At 43.7% G+C, this 23,607-nt stretch overlaps 4 protein-coding genes across 5 annotated transcripts; 2 read left to right on the forward strand and 2 right to left on the reverse strand.

The window, feature by feature from the left end:
• Positions 1–149: 149 nt before the first annotated feature.
• Positions 150–2,354, forward strand: LOC105279939 (lymphokine-activated killer T-cell-originated protein kinase). The gene is made up of 5 exons (XM_011340067.3): positions 150–408; positions 621–854; positions 941–1,237; positions 1,456–1,677; positions 1,768–2,354. The coding sequence occupies exons 1-5, from the start codon at positions 285–287 to the stop codon at positions 1,929–1,931; spliced, it is 1,041 nt and encodes a 346-aa protein (XP_011338369.1). The 5' UTR covers positions 150–284; the 3' UTR covers positions 1,932–2,354.
• On the reverse strand, positions 1,934–9,777 carry LOC105279958 (syntaxin-1A). Of its 2 annotated transcripts, XM_011340084.3 has the most exons (9): positions 8,645–9,777; positions 8,289–8,384; positions 8,112–8,205; positions 7,981–8,055; positions 3,004–3,201; positions 2,819–2,892; positions 2,604–2,741; positions 2,349–2,459; positions 1,941–2,265 (listed from the first exon to the last, which is right to left on the reverse strand). In XM_011340084.3, exons 1-9 carry the CDS (start codon positions 8,675–8,677, stop codon positions 2,185–2,187), a joined length of 900 nt encoding a protein of 299 aa, XP_011338386.1. In that variant the 5' UTR covers positions 8,678–9,777; the 3' UTR covers positions 1,941–2,184. The 2 variants fall into 2 exon arrangements, with proteins under 2 accessions (XP_011338395.1, XP_011338386.1); XM_011340093.3 differs by lacking the exon at positions 2,604–2,741 and having other exon boundaries at positions 1,934–2,265.
• On the forward strand, positions 3,433–10,394 carry LOC105279948 (condensin-2 complex subunit D3). Its single transcript, XM_011340076.3, has 2 exons — positions 3,433–7,354; positions 7,474–10,394. The coding sequence occupies exons 1-2, from the start codon at positions 3,837–3,839 to the stop codon at positions 7,946–7,948; spliced, it is 3,993 nt and encodes a 1,330-aa protein (XP_011338378.2). The 5' UTR covers positions 3,433–3,836; the 3' UTR covers positions 7,949–10,394.
• Positions 10,009–23,607, reverse strand: LOC105279968 (ankyrin repeat domain-containing protein 29). The gene is made up of 8 exons (XM_011340104.3): positions 22,744–23,607; positions 19,855–19,965; positions 18,613–18,711; positions 13,139–13,237; positions 12,917–13,015; positions 12,268–12,465; positions 12,031–12,126; positions 10,009–11,610 (listed from the first exon to the last, which is right to left on the reverse strand). Exons 1-8 carry the CDS (start codon positions 22,753–22,755, stop codon positions 11,413–11,415), a joined length of 912 nt encoding a protein of 303 aa, XP_011338406.1. The 5' UTR covers positions 22,756–23,607; the 3' UTR covers positions 10,009–11,412.

Consider the following 23,607-nt stretch of genomic DNA (forward strand, 5'->3'; position numbering starts at 1 on the left):
TCGATAATGTCCACGTGTATTTATAAAATTATATACGCTGTTGCATATATGCGTCGTAAAAAAAGACGACGCTGCTGGTTCTCGAGCGAGAGCGAAGGCTGCGACTACAAGCGAACGAATTCCCTAGCGTGCCCGCTGAACGCGTCCAATCGCGTGCGTCGCAGCGCGCGCCTGCGCAAGTTTCGTAAATTCGAATTGTTCGAGAGGCAACGGTTACACTCCGTGAATGTTCCGCGTTCACGTGCTTCGCGTGCTTTTACGAATTTTGCCAAGTTTCGTCCGATATGGCCGAGTTCAGGACACCCACGCGGGTGAAGACCAGGAGCAGAGTGACGGATAATCCCGAGCTGAGCACTCCCGTCAAGATACCAGCGTCGCCGTTCCTGAAACAGATAGGCTATGGCACTGGTGCGTTCCTCGAAATTTTTTGCGTCTTTTTTGTTACCAGCGGAACTTGAATCCGAAGTTTATAACTTCTTACGACGCGGTTAATCGACATTGTCATCGCTCCGTGTCGTCATATACAGCATTCCATTTTTTCTTGAGTCTATCTCTGTCTAGTGATCCGTCTTGCTGATCTGTTAAATTTATAACTTGTCATTTTTCACCTTCTTCATCAGGAATTGCCGTGTACATGTTGGAGAGGTCGCCCAAGGTGGGCTTCGCGCGCTCACCTTGGGCAATAAAGAAATGGATGAGAGGAAAGAACAACGACGTGAACAATACCTACCTTCGCTTGGAAGCGAACATCCTGCGGAAGTTGAACCATCCCAACGTCGTCGGCTTCAGGGCGTTCACCACTGGGTCAGATGGGAAGCCTTGCCTGGCTATGGAAGCCTTGGACACGTCGCTTGGTACGAACTACATGAATGCTATATTTAATAATCGTAAGATTTGTGTGATACGTTTGTGCGTTAACATCAGTTGTGCTGCGACTCAGGTGATAAGATCGAGGAGAGGCGAGATCTCCTGGAGGACGAGCCGTTTCCAGCCAAGGACATCATGAGGGTCGCTTCGGAAGTTGCGAAGGGGCTGAAGTACCTGCATCTCACCGCGCACATCTTACATGGAGACATTAAGAGCTGGAACATCTTGGTCTCCCACGAGTTCAAGGAAGTGAAGATCTGTGACTTCGGCAACTCCCTGCCATTGACCGAGTCTTTGGAGCTGGATAGGTCGAAGGGCAATTTCTCTTATCTCGGAACCGACTGCTGGAATCCTCCCGAAGTTATGATAGGTATGGCTCACCTGCTCATTTCTAACAAGTGTTATATGGAAAAAAATTAAATGCATAAAGTTTCTGAAACCGTAGTTACCGCAAAAGCTTTAGTTTTCAAGTTACGTTTAATGTAACTTTAAATTCAAGATCACGAGTCATATTTCTCTAAAAATAATTAAAAAAAAATTAAATAATTAAAAAAATAAAATCTTAATTTTCATCTTATTCTTCCACAGAGGACGGTCCGGTGACCAGCGCTGCGGATATCTGGCCGTACGGCCTACTCCTCTGGGAGATGATATCCCTGTCGGTACCTCATGCCGAAGAACTTGACGAAAGCGAATCCCTTGACGAGTCGGCCGCAGAGTCGATGAACGAACTTGATGTATCCAACGTTGACATGAACGAGAGTGGTGCCTTCCTCAAAAAGATGATGCCACGTGCGCGCAGTATATATGGTAAGTAATTTTCACGAATAATTTGTGAATATAATTTGTGGTACATAAATATGAAAATTGCTTGGATTAAATAAAATAAACTGATTTTAGGCACGCGTCCAGCTCTACCTGCTGTTGACCTGGACAAAGAATATGAGAACATACTTGAAGTGTACTTCGTATGTACCATTGCTAACTGCAAGTTGAGGCCGAGCGCGAGGGCGCTGGTAAAGTACTTCGAGAAATGTGCAAGCATTGAAGGAAAAAAGACATAAGATTTCATATTTATTATTCGGTATATTTAATATCAGTATTTTATACGCGATACACGTGTGTTACATGAAGTATATATATTTTTATTCATAATTTATGGTATATTAGCGCAGTAAGACAGTTTTTAATACTTGAAATATTTTTATTTATTAGCGCAATTAAGACGGTCTTCAATACTTGAAATATTTTTATTTTTATTTATTAGCGCATTCAGACTTTAATTTAATACTTGAAATATTTTTATTTAAAACGATATTATCGTGCAGTGTTAAAAGATGCAATGATAAGTAGAAGAAAAATTACTATTATCACGATAATGGTGATCTTGATCTTCCACTGTAAAAGTAATTAATTAAGCGCGTTATGACATTTGTCATTTGTACAGAGCAAGAACAAGAAATTAAATATCTGATACATACTTTTCTACACGTGTGACTCTTGTGTTCCGCCTTTTTCAGCTGAGTGCGTCCGCCGTCGATGTTATTCGTAGTCTTATTAGCAAAATATTCTATGTTGTTAACTTGTTCTCCCTGTAAAAAGAAACATATTTCAGATTTTCTTTACATTATATATTTTTATGGCGTAAGGAATGTTATATAATTTGCAAATCATAAGTTTGTTATATAAATTTTAATTTTAATCGTGCGTGTGCCAAGCAGTGTTCGTGTACGCACTTGCTTCTCGATTAAAAATGCTATTTCTGCGAACATGTCCCTGATTTCCGTGAGCGATTTCTCTAATTTCAAAACATCGTTGTGTCTGCTCTCTATGTCGGATAATTGTTGCCTTGCTACCTTGCTATCTTCCAAGATCTACGTACAATTTGTGTTAATCGCTCATTTCAAACAATAATTTCTGACAAATGTAACGTGAGAAGTAAAATATTTACATTGTCAACGAATAAGCTGGCTCCTTCAGTATCCAGCAAGTGGTCCAATTCTGTGCTGGTAACTTGTCGCCTTACTAAATTAACAACAAACATCGATTACTGATATACTGAAAAGTAATAGGAAGAGAAAGAAAAAAATATATACATGTATCTTCTGACGAGTAAAATTTTTGATAAATACGTACGTAAAGAACGCTGTTGCTGCAAGAGCAGGAGGCACTTGTCGTGATATTTCAGTAACGACGTATTGTAATCATTCATGACTTCAGAAAATAATTGCAGCATTGTTGTGTATTGCAAAATTTTAATTCTTGTGTATGTGGATCCATCCTGCGCACTAGCCGCAGTGAAATCGTCGATGATAGTAATACCAGTTCCTATGTCTTAGAAACGATACATTAGAAACATTAAATCAGTAGGAAGGAAAAAAGAAAATAAATAGTATAATTAGCACTTGAATATTATATAAAAATTTCCTACATAAATATCTAGTCTTACAGTTTTGCATAAATCGTGTTTTTTATATTTAATTCTAAGAAACCCAAATTAAGCGATTAATTTTTCTAAGTAAATCAAATAATTTATTTATAGTTCACATACCTGTAAATTTAATGCATTATTTATGTATATCGTATACACATATACATATACATATATATATATATGTACACATCATTTAAAGCGGCTTATGAACATGATTGGCCATTCGGTTTCCCGCTTCTATACGGACGCTGTGCGTCTAGCTCGCTTGCACACGGCGAACGAGATGTTCGACAATCGACTCGCCGCGAGGATGTTCGCTGGCCGTGCACACCAACAGTGCGGAACCGTAAAATCATTATCGATACGTATCCAGAGAATGGTAACCTGAGAACCCCCGCCGAATCGCGCACTATCGTCGAGATAAAGTGAGGTTATGTTTACGCGCGCCTCGCGAAACTGGCCCCGCACGGAGTAGAGATGTCAGTCGGCCGCGGCGGAGGAACGCTTTGAATTTTCGTTATTATTTTGCCGCGCCATGGAGTCAGTGCGCGCATTACACCATGGCTTCAAGCTGGACGAGCTCGATGACGACTGGGTCAAGTCGATCTGGGACGGCGAGTTCGTCACCTACGACGAGCCGCCCGACGAGCACGCGGAACACCTGGAGAGCGACGAGGCGCGGCTGCAGCTGCGCGAATCCCGGCGTGCGTTGGGCACGTGGATCACCGAGATGAACGGCCGTGAGTACCCGTCGGAATACTCGTGGCAGGCCCTGATGACGCTCAACGTCAACGTGCGCGGTCTGCTTGCCACGCTGGGTTACATAATGCGAACTGGTCAGCGCACCGAGACCGACGATGCTTCCAGGCAGGCCTGTCTCGAGGCCACGAGTCTCTACTTCATGCTGCTCGCGATACCTGGCAGCAACGCTTTCGGGATCTACCATGCGAACCTGTACCAGCGAGCGATCGAGACGCTGAGGCTGTCGGAGGGCCTGTTCGGCGCCGTCAAGAGGAGAAACAGCGAGATGGACATCGACGACGATCTGTCCTCGGATCACTACGGTCTGCCGCATTCCGAGAGGTCAAGGTTCGTGAAGGGATTGAACGAGGTCATCTCCAGCCTGGTCGCGATGCTAAAGTCGTTCCGGCTGAAAGAACACGCGGACACCCTGGACGTGACCGTGCGCACGCTGCTGGACATGACGCGGCTAGAGGGCTGCGTCAAGCCTGACAACGGGACTACGTCGCTGTCGCAGAACGCGTACGCGGCTCTGCGAGAGCTGTGCAGCAACAGTCACGGCACGGTCATCTTCACCATAATGCTGATAACGCAATACATGCTACCGCGTTTGCTGTACCATCACGCAAACTCGCAGCCCAAGTCCGCGATCGTCGTGCACGAGGCGAGCATATGCTTCCTCAAGAGCTTGCTGAAGAGTCACGAGAAGGAGGCGGTGCCGGGGATCGTAACGCTGATACACCAACTGATGATCCAGTGTCCAGAGAGACTGGAAGGACGCCAGAAGCAAGCGGCCGTCCTGATAAAGCTGCTGAACGTGTGTAATAGAGGCGTCTTCACGATAATCTTCAAGGACTTGATAGCGTTTTGCTACAACAGCAAGATATCCTGCAGACTGTTCGCGCAAGAGATCGTGGGGAAACTTCTGACGGAGCCTTCCTTATCGAATCACTTGGACTTGGACGAGGACACGAGGATGAAGATTAGACGAACGCTGGTGGCCGTTGTGTCGTCCCGTTGCATGGACCGCTCGCCGTTAGTGCGAGGGAAAGCCATGGCGACGCTCGCTTCTTTCTCCGACTGCCACGACGACGCTGATAAGAGCATCCTGGAGAGCGTACTCGACGGCTCAGCTCCGAGCAAAGCGCTTCCTACGTTCGATGATCTGAAAAGGGCACTGTCAGAGGATACCGATCCCTTACCGGGATCAGACACGTTCGTCACGATGCTGCTCGACAGGGTGTACGACGAGCGAGCGTTGGTGCGGCGGAGCGCACTGAAGATCCTGCGAAACCTGTCCGTCATATTTCCACCGTTCGCGAATAAAACGACGCGCGTGATAAGCGATCGTTGCAGGGATCCCACGTTGATAGTGCGCCAGTTTGCGGTGCACGTTCTCTCCGAGATCCTCGAACGATTCCCCCATGACTCGGATCTCCTGGACGAGTGGATGCGTGCGGTCGTGCCGCAGATATACGACATTGAGGCTAAGGTGCAGGAGAAGGTACTGGAATGCCTGCAGAGCCTGGTGATCGGCAGGATAACGAGTGCTTCCACGTACGTGCCGGACGCGGCGGGTGCCCTGCCGTGGAGGATCTTGAACCGACTGAGCGAGATGAGAATGCGGAAACACCTGTCGAAGGCGTGCAGCCTGTGGGCGAGGAATGGCGTCATCAGCAAGTCCGTGATATCAAATTTGCAGTCGCACATTGGCACGGATAACACCGTAGCCGCGTGGATACTGCTGGCCGCTCTGACCGAGAACACGAAGATTCCGGATATAGACAAGTACATCGCGGATTACAAGCAGGTCATACAGAAGAACGATTTCCACGCGAGTCTGGTGCTGCAGGTGCTGAGGAACACCTGGTCCGTCCTCGATTCCGCCTATCTCGAGGACCTTCATCGACATCTCTACCGGTGCGTTCGTCTCTTCGAGATCAATTTTAATCTGGTCAGCATCTGCCTGGACATCGTGTACGGTGTGCTGCGACATTTGCACGCAGCGGATAGGAGTAACCAGGTGATAGAGCTGAAGATGGTGGAACTGATGAGAGCGTCCGAGGCGCAGATTCAAGACCTGTTCAGGGAGGATGAGGAGGATTGCGCGCAGGATTCCACGCTGAAGATGCGAGCTATATTCACGCTGGGCCACGCGTCGCTCTTCTGCACCAGCAGGGTCTCCTGGTCGACCCTGCGCGGTCTGGAGAGATTGTTGGAGCACTGGGACTCACTGCCGGAGTCGGTCAGGGAGATGAAGGACTTGCAGGCAGCCGTGGTGATAGTACTCTGCCAGCAGGCGCTGAGGGATCGCGAGGTCGCGAAGGAGGTCACACCGATATTCGGCAACTTGATGCGCCAGGAGACGAGCTCGGACGAGCCGAGGAGTACCGCCGTCAAGATCAACGCGGCGAAGGCGCTGGCTGATATTTGCGTGCGGTTCACTGCCCTGGTAGAGCCATACTTGCCGGACATGTGCATCAGTATGAAGGACTCAAATCCGGCGGTGAGGGAGACGATAGTAGTGATATTCATCCAACTGCTGCTGGAGGATTTCATCAAGATGAAAGGACCGTTTTTCTTTCACATATTGACGATGCTTTCAGACGCGAACAGCGATATACGCGAATTGACCATCTTCCTGGTAGAGGAGCGACTTCTGGCGAAGAACAAAAATCTCATCTCCCAGCAGTTCTTGGAAAGTATATTTCACTACAACAATTATCAGTCTCAGGGTAGATTCTGCGGGCACCGGATGCACGAGCGCGAGAAGAAGCTCTTGACACTGCCGGGAAGAGCGAACGCGGCCAAGCGCAACGTCATTTACGAGTTCATGCTCGAGCACCTGGACGCATCCGCGAAGCTCGAGCTGATGGTGAAACTGACCAAGTACATACTCCGCGAGATATGCGACAGTGATTCCGTCGACGTTACGGTTGACGAAGGAGCGTGTGTTCTGCGGGACACGGTGTTCATACTCGGTAACAGTCGGCTACAGGTGTCGTCGTTGTCGTGCGAGAAACACCGAGATGACGTGCCAGAGCTCGACGAAACAATTTCCCCGAGCGCACCGAGCAACAACGAGCGAGCAGCGATGAACGCCCTCGTAGCGACGATGAAGAAGCATCATTTGGACAATTTGTTGCCTACGTTGATCCCGCTCAAGAAGAAATTGGCCGCTCTGAAATCGTCCCTGGAGGACGACGTAGAGAGTCTGCTATTCAAAATTTATTCGGAATATGAAAAGGAGCATCTTCTTAGTTTGTTAAACGAATACCCTGAATTGGAAAAAGAAATGGATCATTACCAACGGTAAAAACCATTACAAAGATACGAAAGAATAAAAGTCATTTTTCTACTTTAAGAATTTACTTTATTTTAAGATCAAGTATATTAAAATTTATTTTCAAATTGATTATGTAATGTTTCAGGAGATCGAAGGATAAGATTTTAGAGACTGATGACGGCACACGTTCGCCATCCACCGATAAAGATTCGTTACAAGAGTTGCGTAAGCGACCGACACCCCGAGTTCTACTCCACCGTCTCTCACCCTCGGCCTTATCGGGCAAAAACGTTGGATCCGTGCCGAATGACAGAGCGATAGATTCGAGTAATCACTTGCAAATTACGGGACCTTACGATACGTTCGTCAAGAGCCCCTCGGTACGTTTGGAAAGACTGTTGCTGACACCAACACCACCGCCAGAGCCTTCCGACATCAATACGCCCACGTCAACTAAGAGGAATCTAGACGAATCGTGTCTTAATGATTCTCGCCATCGGATAACGCGTACGAAAAGGCCAGCGAGCGAGGAAGTCTTCCCGGACGCGCGCAAAAGATTGCAAGAGCAGCGCGAACCAACGGCGATCCCAATCGACGATGGCACGAACGCTGTCGGGTAGAATCGTTCGTAAACTCCGCGTGAACTACCTACCTCGTAACTTGCGTTGCACGTGAAAAGCCGTCTGCGAGATCGTGCACGTGCGGACCTCCAATTCCTTCTGCATGTCTGCGAGCACGTAAATTAGAATTCACGTTCACACTTTCATCCGTACGGGCACTTACCTTTGTTCGTGTGCGAGAGGATATTGCCGTGCAGCTCCTTCACGATAGAAACGTTCTCGACCACAAGGTGGATCAGCGCGCGGATCTCCCCGACCTGCGTCAACACGTGGGCGTCTATTATACCGAGATACGAGGCGCACGATTCGACGATTCGCGGCAGCGCTTATGTATACATACTTCCTCGAGCAATTCCTTGAGCTTCTTATTCTGGGCAATCTGGAGGTGCACATCCCGCAGGAATCCTCTGCCAAAGGTGCTGCTGTTACCACGGCTCTGAAGAAGTTACACGGTAAAGTTACGTGACAATCCCACCGGCTGTCCGTTCGTCGAGTCCGTTCAAGTTACTCGTATGCTCAACACTTATTTGCGAGAAAGAATGGCGATAAACCTCGAGCTGATTAGAGAACGGAGCCTTTCCTCTCCCGGCGTTATTTGTACACGTGCGAGACAATGCGATTAACTGATTATCGGATTCTTTCTCTCGCCTTGGCGCGTTTCGGACAGTTTCGAAGAGGATAAAAGGGAATACTAACGGCAAGTAAATCAGACATGCGATCGCGAACCATGATGATTATTCTATTGGAATCGACATGTAACTGATAATTCCGTAACCGATGTACACGCGGTGTACGCCTCGTTATCTCTCTTATCAGTGCACTGCCGGATAAAATACATTTTGCCGCTCACATCGCGACCCGCAGTCGTACGTACAACGCCGTCGGGGATGGAGCGCAGCGTTGCGAGCGTACACATGCCTCCGACTGGTTGCGCGCGGCACGCGCGTATTCAAAGCGAGAAGCGTAACGCGGCCATACGTGGACCACGCTTTGCATCTGAAATGAAATAGGAAATGGCCACTTGGCAGCTGCGCGCCGCAGCAAGGCAAGGCCGATATTTAGCAATTACAACTGCGCGTTTCTTCATCTAATTTATTAATTCAACCGGTGAGATGATACGTACGCTAAGTCGATGCGAGAGCTTTGTTCCGTTTGCGCTCATCGCTCGAGCAGTCGATGACGACGCGCAGCTGGGGGAAAAAAATTCAAAATGCCAGGAGTGATTAATTTTTCTATTCGCAAGGATTTTTTGTTTTTCATTTCCTGGCAAATCGTCGATTTCGTTTGAAAGATAAAGTTTTATAGAAAGACGACAAATCTTTCGCATCAACTTAGTAAGATTTATCATTAATTTAGATTACTTATATTATTAATTTAGATCATTAATTTAAATTACTTATATATTATTAATTTATTATTATTAATTTAGATCACTGTAGGACCAAAAACTGCCAATCACTTTTCCCTTATCTCTAAGTTCATTTATGAGGCACATTTTGAACACTACGCTAGATTGTTTATTACATTAAATTATTTTTGTTAGTCGAAATCAACGTATTCCATATTTATAATGGAATTGTTTTACTCATGAGACAAAGGATTATTTTCGTAATTCTTAAACTTGTCCAAGAAACGCGAATAATTTATGACTCGCTGTGCTAATTTTCATTCTTCATTACTGCGTGCAGTTAATAAAAAAACTGCGTATTTCGACACATTCTTCGAACATGGTATTCAGCTTGAAGCATAATTTCAGTTCACCGTGTTCCGAATACCATGTGAACCGTTCTGTGATAATACGCGAAGCGGACCTGGCTAACGATTTGTTGCGTATGTAGATAAGAGAAAATTATAAAGTACATAATATATAGTATTATTATAAAATAAAAAAGAGAAGAATCATAAAGAAGTACAATTTGCAATATCAATGCAGCTGTAATTATAATACATAAATTTATATGCAAATGTAATATATTTCACGAAGAAACGAGGCAATATCGAAGTTGTTTTTTAATGGGACGTATAACATACAGATTTATATATTAATAGCATTGTTCGCTCTCTTTGTAAAGTTCTTTATTAACTTTTCGCACCTCTCTGTTAACAATAACAATAGATTATACTACCGATAAATCCGGTGCTGCGTGTTAGGAAGACGGCACGAGTACTTATTACTTCGCTACGCGTGGTGCTAAAATTATCGTAAAATAGTTGAATATCGTACCGAAGTAAAAAGTTTTCTAAGTATCACCGTAATCTGACTTCCGCGACGGAGGAGTTCATATACGTTTCGTTTTCGATTACCGAGACTTATTGCGTACGCGACACTGCGCGTTTCGCGGAACATTCATATCGGCGCACCGATATTCCTATTCCAGTAAAACGTAACTTATTTCCGTTAATTGTAACTTTCAACGTAAATGTTAATAAAAGCGTTGCAAAACCGACTACAGCCTTATCGTCTCTCGCACATCTCTTACGTAGAATAGATAGATCTGTCCCTTACGCAATAGAACAATGAAGAATATATATATATATATATATATATATATATTATATTTCAAGGCAAGTCAGTCTTGTAAACTTGTCAGTTTCGACGAACCAATCGATAAGTAATTGTTTGACAATTACACCACACAGACGGACTACTGATAAATTTTCCCTACGCAAGATCGCTCCTAATAAAGTGAAATTTGTCAAATCTCTACGTAATATCACTCCTGCAGTGTCGCAGTAAGACACAAAAAGAAAAGAAATAGATCCATCATTTTCTAACGTCGATAATGTTGATTTTCATTGCACGCGCCTGTACACTTACAGTTAGAAAATTGTATTAAAATACTTTCGTTGGGATTTCTAACGGAACGGAATGCTATAGTGATTATTATGTACACTACGTAACAATGGATCTTCGTTTGCCTCAATCGCGCTTTTCGTTATCCTTCGTACTCGAAAGCAGGAAGCTTCGAAGACTTCGGAGGGGAAAAAAAGAGCACGATCAATACAAATTTGATCACTCTCGCAAAGACGGATTTCTGTTTACAGTCTCTAGCGATTTAATCGGAATATTCGTTCGCATCGCTACGGAAATTAACACATTCTCTTTCACCGTCACGTCTTTTGCGCGCTTGAAGCGTTCACTGACGTCGTGGCAAGCGTGCGAAAAAAATAGCCCGGCCAATTTCCAGTGCCGATAAGAGTTTTATCAGGTAATAAGAGATCAACAAATAGTACGCGCACTTTAATAATTCTTTTGCAATAATAAAATAATAAAATTACAAACATGTAACATCATGACTTAACGTTTCTTTATATTCTTTCTAGTGACAAGATTCTTATTGGCGCTAAAGCTAGACTACATCCTTCGTACACGCTGCGTCCTGCTTAGAAGTATCGCGCTCCTTGAATCGGAACGCGCACGATCTAGAGATTCTCGATATGCTGTTAGAGTGAAGGAAGTATCGCTAACAGGACGCGGTTCGCATTCTCACTTTATCCTTAAGGTAATTGGCGACTTGTGTCTGCGAGTGCCTCATGGCCAGCTGAAGCGGCGTGATACCCTCCTGATTTACGAGCAAAGGATCAGCGCCCGCTCCCACGAGCTGCCTCGCGACCGTCATGTGTCCCGTCAAGGCTGCGGCATGCAGTGCACTTTCGCCGTTCTAAAACCGTAAGAGGAATTTTAGTTTCTTGCGCATAATAATTTACAGTATACCAAGTGTTACGAAATAAAAATAATAATTTTATTTTTTGTTGTAAGAAAGTTATCTTTAACGTTTTAAAAGCTTCATTTTATTTTACTTTGTCGACAGACGAGGTAACTAATTTTGTCAAAATCCTCGTGTTTTCGCTAAATTACAAATGCTTGAATAAATGATTTGAAATTATTAATCTTGATTCTGTAAGTATTTCTGCAGCTCATAAAATTCTATGATGTATAATATATAGAATTATAGAGATTCTAAAACTGTATACAAAACTCTAGAGAGAAAGAGAGAGATCGCAAGCTTTTGTCAACAGACTACCAGCTTCGCTGAATTACCTCATGAATATTTGTCTAACACGCTAGAACTCTCGCTTACCGGAAGCACGCCGAGCGAAGGACGATACTTGAGCAACTCGCCGATGACGGCGGTGTGACCCTTGTGGGCGGCTTTGAAAAGCGGAGTCGCGCCATCCTGCAAAGAAACGATCATAATGACACTCGCGTGACAATAGCGAGGAAGCTCGCTTGCTTTCGGCAATCGTGGAAAACAGTGACGGGAGACGAGCGGAGATGTCTCCTCATCGTGACGCGCGATTTACATTACAGCGCTTACGTGTCTAGTGGCGTCGACCTTCGCACCGGCTCTCAGCAGCCTCCTGACGGCGTGATCGTGTCCCATCTGCGACGCGATCCACAGCGGCGTGGCGCCGTCCGTCCTCGCCGCGTCCGTCTTCGCCCCGTGATCCAGAAGGACCTCCAGGATGCGGAGGTGGCCGTTCTGCGCGGCGATGAACAACGCCGTGGCGCCGTCCTAACGAGTCGTAATCGCTCTTTAACTTGGCTTCCACGCTTGCTTGCTAACGTGCCACGCCGTTATCTCCAATAGCGATGCGTTCAACTGAGGCGCGTTTAAACAAAATCACTCCGAGGCGGGCGATAAACTTAATTTTTACGGACTTACATTGGACACGCACGCGTGGAGGAGCGATCGCCGGGCGATTTTCAACCTGCCGGTTCACGCTCGACCGGTCAAACGAGCTCTGAAAATTCGGAGTTACTCACTTGTGGAGCTAGACCGCTCCGACTACCTCAGTCGAATACGCTACGTGGGACATAACCGGCGTGTCGTTTAGCGGAACTAACGACATTCTAAAAATAAATTGCACAAAACTGATGTGAACTGTCTCGCCGTCAAGCCTTATTCTTAATGCATGAAACTTTATGTATCGAGTGTACACGAATAAAAGAGCCGGGTTTCCTACCTTCATGTGAGCGTTCGGACTGGCGCCTCTCTCTATCAGGCCCTCCACGACGTCCAGGTGACCGTACTGGCATGCGACGAAGAGCGGCGTGCCGCCGTCCTGAAATCCACAGCATCACATGATACGATAGGATAATCAGCGACAGGATAACGTATAGATTATCAAAGAGCGAGGTCTCGTGCATGCACGCTAAATGTTTCTGGCCTCTCGACTCTCACTTACTATGCTGCACGAATCCACGATCGCGCCGTGCTCCAGGAGCAGACCCGCGATGTCCATGTAGCCGCCCTGGGCAGCGAAGAACAGTGCCGTCGTCCCGGTCTTCGAACACACGACAGATGTTATCGTATACGTCGTAGATTTACTGTTACGCCGTTGTATATAATTGTGCAACAATCCGCAAGATGATCCACTTATTTCCCGGTGGTTTAAAAATATTTCCAGTTACTTTCTTGTAAAGTAAAATTATGCAAATATACGATATGCGATAAGATCTTCTGTGACTATTTTTCCGCTTGGATTGATGTTCATTTACTCCATTTCCCGAGGAAATAAGTTCGTCGGGAGTACTTTGCTCCCTGCCTTCGAGGATCCAGGTGCTTGAGTTTAAGTGGACCAGTCTGTGATCGTTTGCGAGGTACGAGATCGCATTCGCGAAGCCGGAAACGCGATAGAATGTAACAGTTTCTGCACGACGCGCAGATAAGCACGCTAGGAGACACTAAGAAGGAAAAGATCGATGATGTACGGCCTTACGGGTCTACGAGAGGAGAGAAAAACTCACCTCATTTTCTGCATTCGAGCGAATTATTTTTCCAGAGGAATGTTATTACAATTTTTAATGAATTTTTCTTTGATAATGCCAACTCTAAGCTTGACAATCCAAGCAGTGGAGAGAGAGAGAAGCAACGTAGTCTCTGTTTTATAATGGTACGTATACGTGTACACGTCCTTCACCTGATTTAAGATAATGTCTCGCATTAAAGCGTGACTATCCGCCATCTAAAGCACGTGCGTTGTGTGCTTTGAATAGTGCGGCGATAAATCGTCAAAACTTTCGTCGATCGAAACACAATCAGAGTTTCTGGCTTAGCTGTTTCGAGGTGCGGACTCTGAGAGTTCTATACGACGACCTCGTCTACGACGAGGCAATTAGAATCGGTTGTTACGCTTTCACGACGGCAGATAGATCTTTTTGGAGTGCCGGCGATTTCGATCCTGTTCCAGGAACGCGGAGAAAAAGTCGTAAAATATAAACTAGAAATTAGAAATGTTGCTCCTTCGAATAAACGCAACGAGACAAGATCGAGGGGACAATTGCAAATCGTTGGAATTAGGCATCGAATATTTTCAGGTAGCATGCGGCCAGGTGCGACCGACCACGCGCTACTCTGCGAAAACTGCTGTAACTCCGTTAATATTGCGAATTTTAGCAAATATAATTAAGAAAATGCAAAGAAAGAAATCGATTTTTTTAAACCGTTACAGTGACGTCCCCCGTTAAGACATTTTAAATCTTGATCAAGATATAAGCTCTCTCATGTAATATTATTTAAATCTGAGTCAGAGGAAAGAACGATACGGAACTCGCTCATTCATTAGGTGTTTTACTATGAATTTAATCCTATGGATATTAATTTCGTAATCGTGTATTTCATTTTGAGGTCTCTCTGTATACATATATACTCGGGCTAATGAATAATCTACCACTGGGTCCGACCACGACTGGGTAAAATGCACTTTCACTATCATAAAAGCTCCTGTCGAAGGAGTGCCGCCGAGCTCGCCAGTTTCATCTGTTACGTACTTCGCTGTCTCGCTGTGCCCCGAAGCAAGGCGAATAATTTCCTTAACTCTAATCTTTCTCTTTGCGAGAAATGGCGTAGAGCTTTTCCTTTACATATCAGCATTATTTCTAGCGAGAAGAAAGAAGAAGAAATTATATAAATTATGTGTAAGTTCTCTTTTCTTTTGGTCACATTATCCTCAGAATTCTGCTCGTCAACGTTTTCACTTGCAGGATGCGACAAATTTTATTATAATTTTTTGCAACTCTCGGAATATATTTCCAGTCTGGAAATGGACCGAGCGATGCACACGCCATGGAGTTACACATTCTGCGATGCGTGGCGAACGAAGCGGGGACATAATACCTATCCATTACTAAACCGCAGAAATTCTATAACGCGACGATCAACGATGCCGGTTCGACCTGCGCCAGGTAAAAGTCCGCACCCGCAGTCACCGACGCGTTCCTTTCGTTTCACTATCGTGCAATCGTGCACGAAGAAGCGCGCACAAAAACGCCTGCTCAGCCTAGAGATCATATTCGCGACTACGTATTTTTCAGAAATCATCAAGACACTATATTGTGCGAATAAATTTATGTCTCAATAAATTTTTAATCAATATGTGCAACTTAAAACAATGTTTTAGTTCGTTAAAAGCAATCAGCTACCATAATTGTGGCAAATGATAAGTATATTAAACATATAAATGTGTTAAAAAATAATCTTATAATAAAATAATTTTATAAAAGAAGAAGCTCCTCGTTTCTTCAATCTTATATAATTTCTACGTGCATTTCATATAGGTCGTGGAAGTTTTAGACGTGTGGAGAATATAAACTTGGTAACATTACTTGATGCAAAATGATCACATCTCTAATCGTTATAAAGAGAGATATAGGGTACCAATCAAAGATCTAATTACAGTTCAGAGCTGTCTGCTGAATCGTGTATGGCGCATGCATAGCGGTACTGCACTTTACAGCTTACGGATGCAAATTCCGCCGATCGAGCATCGATCTCCAAGTGGGACAATAAAAGGTCAGTTATTTTCGTTTCATGAATGCGGTGTGCCAACTTTAATTAATTTCCCGGAAGGCGATCAAAAGATAATTAGTAGTAAATGATGCGTGATGATGCTCCTCACCAGAAGCAAGTGCAAACTATATTATTAAGCGATATTAGATGCTAAATTGACTGATACGGGGATTCATAATTCCAGTTAGTATTTCTTCATCGAAGAGTGTCGCAGCGCACCCCTCGGCTATCCGAGATCTACGATTTTTATCGAGACTGTCGCAAATGACCTGATAGGTGTCATTCACCTCCGTCGGTGTTGTCCATTTTTAGACGATCAATAATCGCGAATAGAATTTTTAGATGACACTATCTACAGATGATTCTTCAATATAATTTTCACCTACAACAATTGTGCGTTAATAATTTTCTTTATAAAATATTTTTTACAAAATATAATAAATATGCTGATAAGTGTTTACGAGATAAAAATAGTTATAATAGAAATTAAAATATTGAATGAAAAAATTTATATTTAATAATATGATTAAATGTAATAATGTAAAAATATATAATAAATAGTAAATAAATATATGAAATTTAAATTAATATAATAAAATATTTCTCAGGTTTTTTTATATCATTCTTTTTCTTTTCTAGTTAATAAATTTAATAATATTGATAATAGAGACGTTTCTCCAATACTATAAATATTCTAGATAGAAGAGATCACAAAACTGCAAATTCTACTCAAAGAAAGTAGACTTGAGATTGAAATGAAAGATATCTAGTTTCTAGTTAAACTTCGTTTGGTTTGACAGAGTACAAGGCACTTCGTGCCTACACGCGCGCGATCCACCCCTAATATCTATGGTGGTACAGACAACACGTTCGGACAGATTATAGGTCTGGCGTTAGAGATCATACTTAAACTTCTATATTACCGTCGTTGCACGCTCGTTGCACGTTTTTGCACAGGCACTCTGCTATTAAAGAGGCATATCACGCGAAGTTGCACGCACGAGCGTCACAGCGCAAGTTCACGTGCGCCTCGCTCATAGGCAATATTGGCCTTGGAATATTCTCGTTTAATTTTGCGGTCCGTTTCTCACTTCGCGATATTTATACTGCTAAATCGCGTACGCTAAACGCTCCCCTTGGCGCGTGAAAATCAACGCGCAGGAAATACCAGAGGTGCATTCTCCGCAACACGGAAAAGGAAAACTCGTGGGTTTCCCCTGTAAATTCAATTGCTTCCGTTAATCATTGCGCTCTTTTGGAAGATTGATTAGTAAATTACCACGTGCACCGCGACAAATTATAATACGAGAACTGAAATGAGATACAATTATGCCTGTAACGGCCTCGCATTACTTCACACAGTCCCGGCGGCTTTAATTTAAAAGAGATCGTATTTTCCAGTCCGCTGACGAAAATGATCCTGGATCCCTGATCCGCTGATTACGCAAGACGACGAACGCGTTAAACGGGTTTTTAACGAATGTTTGCGTAATCCTTCGCCGCAGCTGCTGTCATCGTTTACGCTCAATCTCAGGGGAGGAGCGCAGATCGGGCGGGTATTAGTTGGATCATCGTGAACACATTTCTATCGGTGAGCGCGTTCGCTCATCGCGCGCAATATTCTCCGTCGCGTTTCTAACAATAACATCATCTGCAGCCCACGCGCAGAAACAATGATCTTGTTCATCAAATTGGAAGCTGTCTAGAACACGTTTCATATAAATTAAAGGCTTTCTAATTTCGGATAATAAAAGAAACAAATTGTATTTTCTAATATTTTCTAATATAATCTACGATGATTAAGGCAGAAAATTAAAGTATTCTACCGAAGAGGTTTCGAAAGATTGTATAGATATGATACTTTACTTGCTGCGTGAAAAAGAATTACGTTATATTTAATTTACGGGACAGAAAATATTAAAAGAATTGAAATCAGCGGTGGGTTTTTACTTCCTAAATTCTTTCACTTATTTTGTTTCCTAAAATATACAGCGCAACGGCGGTTCGTGGAACGCTGGCAATCTTGTCATTGATTTGCATACAATGCTGTAATCCTAGCTAGCTGGCACGAGAAAGCTCCCTGGGGAAAAAGAGAAAAATGTCGACTCGACGATATATCTTCGCGAGGTACTTAAAAAAGGGACTCTTAACGGCTTCCTGGTGCTTCACGTGACATGCTACGCAACAAGCTTTTTATGTCTCACCGACGCTCCTCAGACTCGTGCGTTTAAAAAGAGGTGCAGCTCGTTGGAGTATGCTCCGGAAGTTTTACAAATCCTATTTCGAAATCACTTGGAACGAGCGTCTAAATAGATATATCCTGGATAAGATCTCTAAGCATGGTTCCGCTTGAGAGTTATGAGAGAGTATTTATACAAGATGTGTTACGATGCACTATTTAGATACAATAAAATATTTGAATATTATTATAATTGACGAGTTATATAAATTGTAACAATTGTATATGCTCAGTTGTAATTAGTTGCTTGAGAGCAATAAATTGTTAAAGTCTATTGAAAATGAAAAAATACGCGTTGCATTCTCCAGAATCTTATCTGAAATCTTATCAATTTTTTATATTTTGATATCATTGAAAAATTCAAGTAACATTTAAAACGCAACACAATTGTTACCTTATTATCAACAAAACTCGTTAATTATTGCACATAATCCGCCATTGTTAAGAACTACTCTATCGTGTACGTAACTTTCTGGCTGGTAAAGGATCCATGAATTTTTGGCTGCTGCTGAATGGAACGACGGGCATGTTTGTACTACTACTACGCGTGCTCACGCACCGCGGACAAGTATTCCATTCATCACGCAGGATCTCATTCATTCAGCAATCAAGTTGCAAGGAATCGAGCTTACCAGCCTTTTGGCATTGGGATCCGCCCCTTGATGCAGCAGCTCGGTCACGCCGTCGATGTGGCCACCGGCGGCGGCTAATATCAACGGTGTCGTGCCATCCTGAAAGAAAAGCGCACCACCTCGTCAGCGACCTCGTTTGCAAAATTCCGCTCCGACGATTCGATCGGCCGCGAGACTTTTCTCCCGAAGTGAACGCCAACATCGGTGAATGTATGTCATATTTTCTAATTGTTCCTCGAGCGAGCTGCTAATATACACTAACTATCTCGAGTGTCTAACTTTAGCACTTAGCAATTAGTACGTAACATCTTCTACGAGATGTATCAATCTATACATAAAAATATTTCTTGTGAAATTTCTAACTGCCTGATGAAATCAATTTTGCTTTCTGTAATTGGTAATTGAAAACTATTTTGCATTTCCTTATATCATATATAAATTAAGTCTCAGAAAATAAATCTTGTATATGATCGACTATGATATGCTATATTTAATTTTGCAGCCAGTTTTCAAAATCGCTTTTAATGATTATTATATATATAAAATAAAGTTTCGTGAGATGCTGGTCCGGTCGTAGCTTCGAGATGGATCGAAGAGAATCGCGACCAGCAGGAAGTGCCATTATACGCTCGCCGACCGAACGGAAAGCGCCTCGATTCGACATTTACATGATTTCATGCGGACGAGCTCACGAAAATACGCCGATAAAAATGCGCGTTCGGCTTCCAGGCCGAAAAGTGGCACGATTACGCTGTCCTCGCGTGATCTAATAAACCACTTTCGAAACGCGAGAGGAGCGTAACGTTACTCGCGCGCGCCGCTCGCTTTTCATCGTCATTTGTATGATGAGCTGCTGACAGCGAGAAGAGAAAATAGCCGGTAAATCACGCGTCTGCTGTAAAATCGCCAACATTATCAGGAGACAAATTTAGTTACCCCTCCGATCGGAAACGTCTAATTTATTTCCGTTTGTGATGCTTCTGGACGACTTTAATCAGACTCGATGTCGGTCTTGGATTAATTAAACTGATTGGATACAACCAGATCGTGTTCCAAGAGTTTCTAGACGTTTAATATTGCCCTTTGAGCGGGGCTAAAATCCTTATCTTTATAAAAAATCAGTATTCTGCTTAATTGTATAGCTTTCCTGTCCGTTTGAGAATTATTTACGGTGTAATAGTAAGATTTAACTACAGAAATATATTTTAATATAAATACGCATGTGTCGATATTCATACTGACCTTATCCTTACAATCAACATGGACGCGTCCGGAATCCAATAAAATACGGAGACGCTTGGCGTCCCCACGTGCCGCTGCCAGATGCAGCTCCACATCCCAAGGCGATTCCTTCTGAAAAAATGAAAGCCACAATTTTAATGAACCATTGTGCACAGTAGCTTTATCAAAGAATATTTTTATGTCTATCCATTCTAGTTGTGCAATAGAATCATGAGAAAGCGGTGTTCCCATACAGCATTCGAAAATACAAATCATCACGCGTGTATAATGCAACACAAATGTAACTATAAATATGGATGTGGTCGTCGAACGTGGTCGGGACAGTTCAAAGCTCGACCCAACACTTTTAGCGCCTTCCTAATCTGAAAAATATGCGCTCGTAGTCGTCATCGACAGGTTTGACGTTCCTCGAGGCCGTACCTTCATTTTCCCGGGTTTACGATTTAACGGTGAACAGCGCGAATTACATTTTTCAATGTAAATACGTTCGCGATCCTTCAACGGTTTTTTGATCCGGCCAATTTCAATCTTCGCTTTGCGAAGTCTTCGTTTGCTTTGCACTAACCCGGTTATGAGCAACGTAAGTGTGTTTCTTGGAGGAAAATAAGCATCCTGCGCTCGGAACATCTATATTTTTGGCGAGTATTTTCGTCGCGCGCGCGCACGCGGATTTATGTCTTAACGGAACTCGCGCTCCGAAATCTCCTCAGGAATTCTACGGACGGAAAAAAAATGGGCCCGCAGGCCCCGATATTCGTAACTTTAGCCCCGTTAGCCCGGTAGTTTACCGATTCAAGTGCGCGTCACGGATTGCAAACGTAAAATTGCAGAACCACGTTACCGTTGGCCCGTACACTCAGTGGCGTGGAAAAGTCTCGTTATGGGATTTTGCGGTGATACACCAGCATACCTCCCCTTTATGCACGCGTAGCAGTCTGACGGACGAATATTTACACATCGTGGAAAAATATCGCGAACGATAAATTGGTTGATAAATCTAATGCATCCTGACGATAGCTCTCCCGAGCGCGCATAATTTCTCCCGCGCGAAACCACACTCTCTTCCGTGGCGCCGTGTGTAATCTCGATCGTAATTAGCGCGCGTGACCAACGATTAAAGTTTTAATTAAAATATCGAAAATCAACGCTGCGAAATTCGTGCCACTGTGTCGATACGTGATTCCTTCCGCTTCGGAACTGGTATATTCGCGCAGGGACTGGCCTCTGCTTAATTCGCTCGTTATAATATTGTATACAAATATATATGTAATATATATAATTTTAACATATAATATTGCTATTTTATATTTCGCGAATATAATATTAAAATAATAAAATCAAAATACAAATCATACATCAAAATACATTTTAAAAAAACATTAGATACGTGAAATATTATTCAAACGAGAAATTCGATTTGTTTTTCTTTCAAATAATATTCTAAATTCATCAAAACACTTTAAAGATAACGAGCAATAAATTACGAAGGGAGAACACATAATGCCGCAACGGATGTTTTCGCTTCCAAGCTTTTGCAATTCTCGATGGCAGACTTATCAAGTTCATCGACTATATCCCAAGTTTCACATAAATCTTACGTAACACATTGTATAGACAGAGAATGTAAATTTAACGAACTGGCTATTAAGCGCTAACGGTGGCCGGCTCCGAAGCGAACCCCATAACGTTCGATACCGCGTAATGTGTGTCACGAATATTACATTATATAGGTTGCTCCAATAAATTCGAGCATGTTCAATACTGATTGTGGATCGTTAAATCGTGATTGCTTTTTCAATAACAATGCTTCTACCTCTAATATAATAAATAACGTTAATGATCAGCACCGTTATCAGTATATCAGCGAGATCGATATTAATATTGCATTATACACATATAATATCAAATACACATTTATATAAATAAATCTAGGCAACATTAAAATTCATAAATAAAATATAAAATTCGATTTGCACACAATGCGAGCGCAGCGTGTACGGTACATCTAGCCTCGAGTATTACGTTAAGAATAGAATTACAGATATTAAATAATAACGAAGCTTGACATTTTTCGCGAAAATCTCCGGCGACCAGGCGGTTAAGCGGCGCCTCCCTGGCGCGACCGGAGACTTCGCCTTTCGTTTTTAATCGCGCTCGCACAGGTGCGCCCATTCATCGCCGAGAGTCGGGAATAACTTGTTAATAAAAGATAAGACGCATATTCTTTTTGCGCGCGCTGTGCTCGCGCTCTAGTCGCCTAATGCGAGCCGCGTTCAATGTCAACACGAGATAACAATCGATAGAAGTGTATACGGATCAACGTCTAATCGCGAACAGCGAGCGCGCCTTGGAAAACAGTCGAGCGATCTCCAACGTAACGAGAGAGAAAAGTACGAGCATGGATCGACGGCAAATTAATTATCAAAAAATCATTATAATATTAAATAACTAAAACTAATATCAAATTTCTTTTACTACCGGAACGCTCGAGACTCTCCGTTCAACTTGCCATTTCGATCGCGAATGAATTATAAATAGGCGAAATTCAAACTGAAATTCGCTTCAGTGTGTCATCCACCCGAAAAGTAATAAAAACCCCAAATGAAGGTGGAACGCGCGAGCCGCAGCTCCAAAAAGTGACTAAATTCAAGTTGGAGTGAATTACGGGTGCGTGAAGTTGCGCGTAATGCATCTCCCTCGATGCGTCCAACGAAATGCCAGCATGGTGGAGGGATCGCTCCCTCGAATAAAGTATCCCGGCGAACGAAAAAACGGTATCGGAAGGACCAAAAGCGGAGGGATGGTATTGCTCGCGGAGTCACGGTGACATGAATTGCGAGCGCGAGGCTCTCGCGACTCTCTCGATTCTGCATCGAGGAAGACACTCACCTTCATCGACATGTTGCACAGCGAGTCGTCACCGATGCGGTAGCGATCAATCGTTCGTCAGTGTCCCGCGGGGAAACAATGAGAGTGCATCTCGCGCGTCTCGAGTCTAAAAGGCCGAACAAATGAAGAAACGTCAAATTCGCTCGCTCGCGTCCGCGTGCAGTCGGACGCAATCGCCAACGATCTAACCGGCGCGAAGCGCGGCCCGCTACTGAACACGATTTTCTATCACGGCCCGTTTTGAGGCACCGCTCGGCCTCGCTCGCTGGCTTACGCGCGTCCCCGACACACACGTCACCCAAACAACGTCGTCGTCGGCCCGAATGACGTCGTTAAGTCGACGACTCACCCGATTGAACTCCGCGTACGCCGTACGAGGCCCACCGGTTGCCGCGAACGCTCACGCGGTGGCAGCACCTCCCAACGTCCCGGAATAGCGTGAAAAAATCTTAATTTTAATTTATACTACTTATAGCTATACAATTGGCTATACCTTTGGTTATATTATTAAGCGTCCATTTCGCTTTTGATAAAATTTTTAATTATCCTTAAAATATTAGTATTACCTATAATTATACTACTAAGCGTTTACTTCGCTTATGATATAATTGTTATAACGGGGCTATTTTAATTGTTTGTCATCGTGCTCCAATAATCGATGATGAAAATTATAATATATTGATGCGATAGGAATATATAACCCGGGGGTCAGTCAAAAGTCGATTACCGTTGATTTAATCTAGAGGTCAGACTCTCTCAGGCGTTCTCTCAGTGATGTGTCAGCCGGCAATCACCCTTTGCATCAGAAATTCGAAAACCGAGGCTCGTCGACGTGCAGGTGCATGTCGCAACGCATCATCGTGA

Source organism: Ooceraea biroi, chromosome 8 (assembly GCF_003672135.1).
Source record: "Ooceraea biroi isolate clonal line C1 chromosome 8, Obir_v5.4, whole genome shotgun sequence".
Taxonomy (NCBI): Eukaryota; Metazoa; Arthropoda; class Insecta; order Hymenoptera; family Formicidae; genus Ooceraea; species Ooceraea biroi.